At 35.2% G+C, this 10,656-nt stretch overlaps 2 protein-coding genes across 5 annotated transcripts; one reads left to right on the top strand and one right to left on the bottom strand.

Moving 5' to 3' along the window:
- Positions 1-609: 609 nt before the first annotated feature.
- Positions 610-1,356, bottom strand: ptx4 (pentraxin 4, long). The gene is given in 6 exon segments (XM_039685839.2): positions 610-783; positions 785-862; positions 865-958; positions 960-1,106; positions 1,108-1,273; positions 1,276-1,356. Coding segments are annotated over 6 exon segments (687 nt in total). The 5' UTR covers positions 1,304-1,356.
- Positions 1,357-5,516: 4,160 nt separating this feature from the next.
- litafd (LITAF domain containing) lies at positions 5,517-9,794 on the top strand. Of its 4 annotated transcripts, none has more exons than XM_039686921.2 (5): positions 5,517-5,549; positions 7,587-7,649; positions 7,807-7,917; positions 9,339-9,513; positions 9,596-9,794. In XM_039686921.2, the coding sequence occupies exons 2-5, from the start codon at positions 7,595-7,597 to the stop codon at positions 9,708-9,710; spliced, it is 456 nt and encodes a 151-aa protein (XP_039542855.1). In that variant the 5' UTR covers positions 5,517-5,549; positions 7,587-7,594; the 3' UTR covers positions 9,711-9,794. The 4 variants fall into 4 exon arrangements, with proteins under 4 accessions (XP_039542855.1, XP_039542857.1, XP_039542856.1 ...); XM_039686923.2 differs by having other exon boundaries at positions 5,523-5,549; positions 7,590-7,649; XM_039686922.2 differs by having other exon boundaries at positions 5,540-5,617.
- Positions 9,795-10,656: the final 862 nt, after the last annotated feature.

Genomic DNA, 10,656 nt, shown 5'->3' with positions numbered 1-10,656 from the left:
TATAATCATTATTTTTGTTATGATTTTGTTGCAGTACTAGTGCATCACATTCATGTTTCCATCAAAGGTTTGTGCATATCTACAACAATTCGACATTTTAACTAAAACTAGCTAAAGTAGCCTATATATATATATATATATATATATATATATATATATATATATATATATAGATGGATAGATGGATAGATGGATAGATAGATAGATAGATAGATAGATAGATAGATAGATAGATAGATAGATAGATAGATAGATAGATAGATAGATAGATAGATAGATAGATAGATAGATAGATAGATAGATAGATAGATAGATAGATAGATAGATAGATAGATAGTTTTGTAAATCATGAAAAAAAATCTGATTGGCAGTATGAATAAATTTTGGGGTTCATTACCTGCTAAATTTACAGCATTTTTTCTTATGTTGGAGTCTGAAATTTTAATTTTGTATAGGCTAATTTATATTTCTTGCTTAACAAGAAGACGAATTTACGTACACTGCGTTGACTGAATATACTGTGACCAACAAAAATATGTGTTTATTTAAAGCAAAGGTTATTGATTGAAATTTTAAATTTAATACAGTAGTTGCAGTAAAAGTTTTTGTCTAAAACTGTGGATACGCGCGTTTATGAATGCATTTCAATTTCATTTTTACACAAAACCACTCGAAATATCTACTTCTGGCTTCTTCCTTTGGGGCTTGAATATGTGGGATTTTTTATCGAAGCGGAAGTTGAAAAACTTCCTCTTCAGCTTGAGTTGTTGTGCTTGCAGGGCTGCCGTTGTCTGTGTCTTATGTTGTGTGTCTGTGGTTGTTTGGTGTGCCCAGAAGTTGACAATCTATTCTGTGTTTTTAGGACTTTGGTTTATAGGCTCGACGTGCCTCACCTTGTTGCTTCCTCATAAAAGAGGGGATCTAAAACTGTTGCATCTGACTCTCCAATTTCATTATGGGTCTGATGTCTTTTGAGAGAGGCCAGAAGATTCTGCATCCCATGTCGAACCTGATTCCTCAAGGACTCCAAATAACCGATGTGGCTTTGCTGGTTCTGGATCTGCATATGGATTTGTCTGAGGTTGAGATTGTTCTCCCTCAAAGCTCATGTTGGCTAGACTCAAGTCAAGGCTCTTAGTCCTTTTCTGTCGACTCTTATTACAGGATTTGAAGGAACTCAGACCGATCTCTAATGTTTCTTTAAAAGCACAGAGCTCTCTGGAGATCCTCTCAAACGGCATACTAAAAAAGTCTATGCTTTTTGAAATGTTTCAGCAATGCTCTGAAGATGAGTGAAGGTCATCCATTGATATGTTTTGAACTAGGAATACATATACCGATGTAATATGATATTTGAAGACAGTAAGTTAAATGCTAAACACAACAAACCTGTTGATTCAGCCTTCTCAGTCTTTGGGTTAAGGGTGTTGGTCTCAGTTGGTGCTCTTCTCTGTGTCAAGGCAGGAAGATTATGAACAAAACACTTCTGTTGGTCCACTTGGTCATGGTCTCTTTACCTCATTTACAGCCGTTTGAATAACTTGATCTTACGTGAGTATATGATGACATTTTCATTTTGAAGTGAACTATTCCTTTAACTTTTACATGGCTGACCAATTTAAAGTACATCTGAAACCTGAAGTCTGAGCCCAAAAGCGTATGTTCAGCTCCCCCTACAGTTGAGAGATGGTTGCCTAGCAATAAACAAATTGCGTTCATGGATCATGTTTCACATTTAGACAATGCATTCTTTGTGCAACCAGTGCTTACAAGAATAACCTCCAAGATGAATTCGGATCTCTATTACTATGGGACCAAATTTGGAGCTGATCACAATTCAGCACCAAGATCTGGGTATTCACACAGATTACATTAAATTAATTTCAGTTCACACCAGGTCGAAATATTTCAGTGCAGCTCAATTAAAATAAATAAATTAACTGATACATGATTGAATAATGCCTAAAAGGAAATTTACTATTACTGTAATGAGAACTAGTTGATACGTAGTTGCACAACCTAGAAAGTGATGCTTTTAGTACGGTTAGCTTTAGATACTGCAGAGAATATATTTTTTTTAATAAATGATCCAAAAATGCTAACAAGTTTTAAATACAAAACTAACAGGATTCTCATTTTAACTCTTTATCATTTATCCTTAAATTAATCAGATGCATAAATGCACTGCATGCATATTGCAAAAACAGAAAAGGTACTGGTAATTTTCTGCCCTGCAGTTCAGTTTACAGACATTTTCTTTTACCCTAAAACACGAAATTCAAAAGAAGGGGAAAACACCTGTGAAAAATCATTAAGGAAAATTCCTTCATATTACATCAATAGATTGGGCCCTATTTTACTTGCTTTTCTTAGCTGATCTTTCTCTGTGGACTTTTCTTGTTGGAATGTGATTATTGAACGCTCTTGCCATGGTTGTCATTCCATGCTTCACGGGAACTGCAATCTCTTTTTCTTTTGACGTCCTACAAGAAATGTTTCTTAGTTGCAACCACACCCTGCAGGACCACATCTTAATGCCTGTTCACTCTCCCAAAAGTTACAGCACTTTTTCAAGTGGTTTATTGTTTTTAAAAAACTGCAGTAACAGCAATCGACACACAAACCTTCGGTAAGAAGTTATGAACAATAATCAGAATCCACTCTGTCCACTAAGTGACATTCTAATTGGTTTAAAATGCATGTTCACAGTTGTGTTTTTAATCTCATCCAGTCAGAATTTGGAATCTGAAAAAAAAAAAATGCTTTTTTTAAACTGAATGAGGATGCTAGTTTGTTAGGAATACTTGCAGTGGCCTAAAGGCTTCAAGTAAATTACTTGCAGTTGCCTAAAGGCTTTAAGTAAAGGTTTTGGAACGCGATTTATTTAAAACAGCTCACTTGATGTTCATAACTTCCCCGTGTTTCTGATAAATCCTCATAAGCAATTGCCTGCAGTTCAGAAATATTCTTGGGTTTCAAAGCAGCGCCAGAGCATCACCAGGCCCTGCATGCCTAACAGGCAGAGTTTTCTTTTCAGCATGTAGTTCCTCCAGACATACAGTACTTCAGATCCATGGGGCTGAAAAGTGTTTTGGTTTATGGCTCCACAGAACGGCATCCCACACCTTCTGTGGCTTATTTATATGATTTTGAGCACTTTTCTTGTGCTTTTGGGTCAGTAGTGGTGTACGTCTTGGAGTTCTGGCATGGAAAACGCATGCTTGCCTTGTGCAAACTGAAACCTCAGTGCCAGTTGCCGCAAGTCTGGCTGCAGGTCTTTTCCAGTCACTCAAGGATTTTTTTCTGAACCTGCCTACTCAGAAATCTGGTTGCAATGATATCTTCCTTTTTCTGGCCCGTCAAGGTATAATAACCACTGTTCCTTAAACTTGCGAACTATGCTTCCAACAGTGTCTCTAGGAACATTCAACAAGTTATTAAAAGTTACATTTTCAGTTAAATTTGGGGAAACAACTTGAAAAAGTTGTTGTGTTGAGCTATTTCAATTATTTAGGTTTGATTTGTTCATTGCAGACACCTGAAAGTCTGTAAAGTGCATCCTTTAACCTGTAAAATTTGCAATGGTTGTTGAATCATTTTAATTACAGCTGTAAATAAGAAGTACAGTTGCAAGATATTGTAACATGTACAAATAACCAGAGATCATACTCTTCCAGTGCACATCCAGAGGAAATTGGCAGATGATATACTCTCCTCTCCACCTATAGATGGTGTGTGTTGAGCTGTACTGTGGCTGCCGTCGCATCATCCAAGTGGATGATGGACACTGGTGGTGGTTGAGGAGAGATCCCTGACATAATTGTAAAGTGCTTTGGGTGTACAGTAGGACATAGGAATGCACCATATACCTCATTCATTCAAAATACTACAGGCCCGAAAACTCAACATCAACATCTGAAAGGTTTTTTTATGGAATGTGGAACAGACAGAATGCCGCCGGACAAGTTAAACCGCACTAAAAGGAGTGTCGCACAAAAGAACACAGCTGAGAAGCCGAGCCCACTTTCATGATATCAGCAACACACTTCCACTCCCTGCCACACCTTGAGACCTCATGAATTCAGCTCACGTACCCATCATCCATCCATCTCAAATAGTTCTTTGGCCTTAGCCCTCGTAGGGACGTTTATCTATCACAAAATCTGTTTTAAGTAAGTTTTAATGCTGGTGTGATGATAGTGTGTAACACAGAGCTTACACTTTAAAACAGAACAAAAGCCTGAAAAATGTGAAAAATCTGCTGGAAACCAATTATCTAGTCTGTTAATTACAAGAAAGGATTTTTCAAAATATTCAGACCACTATAACATGTTGTTTTACATTGTGGCCTGAGAGAACCCAGGGCCTTTTTGTTTTCTTTTTCTTTTACACTCTGTTTTGTATAATTAACATATCAGGTTGGTATTGATAGGTTGATGACTTTAAAAAAAAAATCATAATCACTCATTATAAGCTATACAAGTTTTACTCTTGATGTCACTGATCACACTATTAAATATATTATAATATAAAGTATAAACACTTTACAACTATCAAATTGTTAACATTAATGCGAACATTAATTAATTAAATCATGAACTGACCATGACAAACTATACTACAGTTCAGGCTACTAATATGGAAGTTTACTACAAATAAACCGTTGCTCATTATTAATTTGTGTTAATTAACTACTGTTAATTTATAGAACATGAAATGTTCAAATGTATGAAGAGAAAACATTAGCCATCTAGATTAATAAATGCTACTTCCAGTTTATAAATGATACATTTACTTACTTCCAGATTATGTTAAGATTTTCTGATTCAATTCTGCTTACGGTCTTTTAAACTATTGTTTTTCTTCTTTTTTTTTTGTATTATTATTATTTTTATTTTTTTTTTACGGGGTCACATTAATGTTACTGTATCAACATTCACATTTCCAAAAGGTTCTTAAAAGATTCCATAATAACTGTCAAATGGGTTTTGACAATTTGATAAGAAAATAAGTTAATTTAAAAAAAAATACTATTCTTTATTATCATTTTTACACATACATCTTTGAGGACTCATATCTTCAGGAGAACATAAGGGTTAGAGTAAAGGAGTCACTACATAAGATATCAACTTCGACTTAATTTTTGATTACCATATCTGACCAACTTCACATGATAGCAAACACTATTAATGGTTTTCATTCAATGGAAATAACGTGTGAAAAGCGAAAACAAAACACCTGCTACCAAAATAAACCTTTTGTCATTTTCAGTATAGAAGTATTATGTTACGGTAACCCACCATTGATGCTATTGGTGAAACTGATTATTCAGAGACTTTTTTTTTTATTTCTGTCAAGAAATACAGAATTCTTCCTGTTTCTCCCGCATCAGAACATTCATTTAAACAACAACAAAAAACAAAAAACAAAAAAAACAAAACAGAATATACTATGCAGACGTAGGCAGGGGTGGAGCTGGTGAGTGACTATGAAAAGCTTCTAAATGCCATCGAAACTGGTTTTTAGTCTAACCATAAGCAACAGGACAGGTAAGAGAGCTCTCTGTATAGTTTTGGGTCTGGATTTAGGTGGGGCCTTTTTGATGATCTAAGAAAAGGTATTGAGTACTTTTTTGCATTGCTTGTTATATTCCTTTCAGGATTCTTTTCTTGAATTGTTAGTTGAATTTAATTAGAACTGATGCTAAATATTCGGATGTTGATTAAAATGATTTATTTTCATTTTAAAGCTGAGTTGCTTAAGATTAGAAGACAGTAAATGTTTTAAAAATAATGAGTGAAATCATGTTATGCGTTGTGTAGTAACTACCCTGTTCACAAACACATTATGGAATTATTGTAATACTGTATTATTTTTTTATAACCAGAAAAAAGTAGTTTTCTTGAGCTAATTGTCTGAAGGTAAATTAAATATCATTTAGAACTATTTATTCAGCAGATTGATTTACATTAAAAGTATGTGTTCGTGCTTGACTTAAAAATGTTGAGTTTAGTTAACTTTAGTTTAGTTAAGGGTATTTAAGTTCTCAACAAATTGTAGCCCTCAAACCATATTCACTTTATAGCCCTTAATCTTGTAATTGTGGACAAATGTGGGCACATAGGACTCAGGTGTGATCTTAATTTTTATTTATTATAAATGTTATATCACTGTCTTGGATAAAGTTTTGTCTATCCATTTATGGTGGGGTTTTTTTAATTTGGGGGTATTTTTGAATTTATTTACTTCAAAAGTACCATATTTTCTATGTAAATTATGCTCATTTTTATGTTTTATTTTTTTATTTTTTTTAACTACTTTAAAATATCATTCCAATAAATTCTTAGAGCTAAAACCGAAAGATGAAGTGACTTTGCTGTCACCTGGTGCCTTATTTTGACTTATTTTAGAATGCTCTAAATTACAGTTTTTCCAATTCATTTCTATGGGTGCCCATTTTTGACGCAAATACAAGATTAAGGAGTTTTGTTTTTTCACCCACTTAACATTGTAGAATTGAGTCAAAAAAAAAAAAATGTGTGTGTTCAGGAGGCAAACTTAGGAAAATTAGCCAGGTCTTGTACCACTCAAATCAAGGGAAGTATTTTTTTTTAAATAAATTAAAACTATTTTGCCCACATTTGTCCAGAATACGGTTTTAGGGTTAAATTGATAAAACTAATTGCAGCAACAATTTTTGAATGGCCAGCTCTAAATCCTCATTTACCAAGAAAGACGGCATAGTAAATGCTTTGATCAAAGCTGGCCTGAGCAATAAATGGGTGTGTTTGACTTTGTGTGCTTTAAAATAGCTGTAAAATAACTGACGTATTTAGGTTTCCAGGTCATCTCCTATTGATACACCTAAAATATAATACAATGAACTTAACAATAATTTATATACACTTTGAAATATACATTTAATGGGAATATTTGGTGTGTTCTACTACCTACAGATTGCTGATCTTATATACCATCAGGGTTTGATTATTCAAGTATTACTACCGCAGTTAGACATGTAGTGGAGCAACATTCCACTTCTAGGCTTGTGGAACTGTTGTCTTTTTGTTATCCAAGGCGTTTACCACACTGTAGCATCATGGAAATAAACATCACATGACTTGTAATAGGTCTACATTTTATACACTTTGGCGAAAACATGTCTAGCTGACATGAAGTTGGCAGGCAGCTACACATAGATTGATGATAATTGAGCAGGAAGAAGAGAAGTGTTCAGACTATTTCATTATGGGAAGACCGTCATGTCATCTCATCCCTGACAGTCTCAGGCTTCTTCCCCTAAACTCAAAGGTGTTGCTCTTTCAAGAAGAGCTTTTTTACTGGGCATTTTCTGATGTTTGTACACACAACAGTAACAGACAGCAAGCAATCCTAAAATATAACATGGATTCTTACTTACAGTTTTCAAATGCCTTGCTCACAATGTGACTTTTCAAACATACATCCTTTTAGTTGCCAGCATAGATTATCATTTTATCACACTTTAGCATATGTAAGTATATTGCAACAGACCTAATAGAAAACATATCTTGAGACTTTTTATATTTTTTTTTATTTTGTCCCAGCAGTTTAAATGAGCAGAATGAGTGCTGACGGAACTGGGGACCCGCCTCCATATGCCATACCAAGTAAGTTGCCGAGTCATCATTGGTCGTTTTGAATGACTCATTTCATGATAATAATCATAATTATGAAAGCAATCCAGTGAAACAAATGTAAAAACCTGAAATGGATATGAAGTAAATATTAATGTTCTACCCGGATCTTTCCTCTTGACATCAACAGTCGAGGGTGCCGGGGGCTCCAACGTCAAGGTCTACCATGTGCACACTCCGTTCACCCCACAAAGCTCCACTATTAGAGATTTAGGAATCCAAGAGAAAGCATCCACATCTGGTCAGTCTGTTACCTGTTAAATATTGGTGGAAAAACTGTTAGCTGCAATGGGCACACAGAAAAAAAATGGCCCATGTTTTGATAATGCCAGGATTTTACTAGATTGGACCATTAGTGTCCTTATATTGTCTATATAGATTTAAAAAAATAAAAAATAGAAATCTATATATTTCTATTTCCCACAATTCAGACTTTCTCAGAATTGTGAGTTTACAACACACAGTTCTGACCGTTTCTTGCAATTCAAAATGTGAGTTTATATCTTGCAATTCAGACTTTTTCTCTCTCGCTGCTGAAAAAATGCTATTCTCCTTGGCCATGCTGCAGGTTTTCAACTAATTTTAGCCTGACCAGCAGAAGAACTGCTTATAACCCCTCGAAAACCAGGCTGGAAGACCAGCTACTACAACCAGTTAACCAACCAGCAACTTGGCTGATTTTAGCTGTTTTTTTCTTCTTCTGCTGCAGGGTGATGAATTATGAGTTTAAATCACACAAGAGTTTCTTCCCCTTATAATTCTTAGTTTATAATTTTAAGAGCCACCTAATCTTGTGATAAAAAAGGATCTGTCTGAGAAATCTAACAATTGAGGTTAAAGGGTTAACGTTAGGTCACCCAAAAATGAAAATTAAGTCATTAATTACTCACCCCCATGCTGTACCAACCCTGTAAGACCTTCGTTCGTCTTCGGAACACAAATGAAGATATTTTTGATTAAATTTGAGAGGTGGATCACTGTTACATAGGCAGAAAGTCAATGAAGAAAATGTTTAAATATTCCATGTGACAACAGTGGCTCAAGTATAAGTTTATCAAGCGACGAGAATACTTTTTGTGCGGAAATAAAACAAAAATAACGACTTCTTTCGACTATTCCCTTTCTTCCTTCTGGGCCTGAGACGAGAGTTCAAGAGATTTCCACGACGCATGCGTGAGACCTGAACTGAAGTAGAGTTGAAGAAGATCGCAATTCTCATGCATGCGTCGTGGAAATCTCTTGAACTCTCGTCTCAGGCCCAAAAGGAAGAAAAGGAATAGTTGAATAAAGTGTTTTTTTTTTTTTTTCACAAAACGTATTCTTGTTGCTTGATAAACTTATAGTTGAGCCACTGTAGTCACATGGAATATTTAACATTTTCTTCAATGACTTTCTGGGCCATTTCAATCCTTTAGGAGCCTATGTAGCAATGTATACGATTTTATTTTATAAACTACAAAAAAAAAGCCAGAATTGCAAGATTCTACTCCAGTTATTCATGAATCAAATAAAAAACGGTCTAAACCCAAAGCTGCACTAAATATAGATAGGCTATTAAAATATTGAACCTGAACTTACTGTTGTATAGGCTAATGGTAAATAAAGACAAGATAAATAAATAATAATAAAGACAATACTTACTAACACACGCTTCTCCTCTAGTTCAGTCCCAGTCAACTGAAGCCAAAAACAAATTCGTCGGTTATGATTCATACGAGCTGGGCCGCACGCCAGGAATGGCAACCTGCACGCACTGCCAACAGCAGGTCTTAACCGAAATCAGCTACAAACGGGGAGTCTTCGCCTGGGCGTCATTCGTACTCTTCATCCTCTGCGGGTAAGAGTCCATTTCAATTTGCAGATGAAAACATCAAATCTTGTGCGCACCAACAAACTGTGACTGTCTTCCTCTCTTCCAGGTTGATTTTATTCTGCTGTCTGATTCCACTTTTTGCCAAGCATTTCAAAGACGTCTATCATACATGCCCAAAATGCTCTAAGATCCTGCACATTGAAAAGAAGCGATGCTGCTAACCCGGTCCCATCATCCCCTCCCAGATTTTAACACTGCTCATGGACGTGTTGCACCTTACACTATATGAAGGACACTTTCAGACCAACACAGATGTCATCTTGTACAAACTTGCCCGTATGAACTTGTGCTTCGCAATGTTTGTAACCTATTGGTGTTCATCTGGTTTACTCTGTATTATTACGTTCAAAAACGAATACTCATGGTTTTGATTGTATATCTATAAAGGACTCAGGGTTAAGGGTTCACAAGTTTGAGGTGTTCACAGAATTTGATTTGTATAACTACATTTACTGGATCACAATGTAAATATCACCCATTTTGCCATCAACGACAACATATAAAATGGTGGTTTTCAAGCTAGAGGACCTCAGCAAACTTCAAAAGGGCCTTCAAAATGACTTCAATTGATTTGAACCAATACAAGCATTAAAACATCTAGATATTTCTAATTTTAATTTACTTAATTTTTCATTGGAAGAACCAGTTCACACGGTCTAATAAAAATGAGTATAGAGATGAGATGGACTCCTTTTAAAAGTGATTTCTTCAGCTGGAAAAGGCATGTAAATTAATTTAACTCTATTAGAAAAGCTCTAAAATATTTACATGTTTGTCAAGCCCTAAAAAAAAAAAAAAATTACAAATGGTAAATCTTGTCATCCTTGTATATCACAAACTGGAAAAGTCATGGGGCCTTATAATAGGGTTGTGCTGTATGTTAAATAAAAATTCACTTACTGTTACTCTTCGGTTACTGTTAAGCCATGTTTCACTTCTGTAAAAAGCCTCTGAAACTTCATAATGTCAAATGTGCATCTAAATGCCATAAACATGCCTGTGCAATACCTTAATGAGAAGCTGTATTGTGTTTTTCTTCATATTACATGTGACTAGCACAGCATTACAATCAACAACACCATCTCGAGTCAATTCTCCACGGACCAT

Source organism: Pimephales promelas, chromosome 3 (assembly GCF_988280905.1).
Source record: "Pimephales promelas chromosome 3, fPimPro1.hap1.1, whole genome shotgun sequence".
Taxonomy (NCBI): Eukaryota; Metazoa; Chordata; class Actinopteri; order Cypriniformes; family Leuciscidae; genus Pimephales; species Pimephales promelas.
Note: the sequence above shows the minus strand (reverse complement) of the source record. Positions and strands in the feature narration are given on the sequence as shown.

Excerpts from the sequence above, each read along its gene's own strand:
- litafd (XM_039686921.2), top strand. The coding sequence starts at position 7,595 with ATGAGCAGAATGAGTGCTGACGGAACTGGGGACCCGCCTCCATATGCC. Across the intron at positions 7,650-7,806 it reads GCCTCCATATGCCATACCAA|TCGAGGGTGCCGGGGGCTCC; the intron begins GTAAGTTGCCGA and ends TGACATCAACAG. Across the intron at positions 9,514-9,595 it reads GTACTCTTCATCCTCTGCGG|GTTGATTTTATTCTGCTGTC; the intron begins GTAAGAGTCCAT and ends CCTCTCTTCCAG.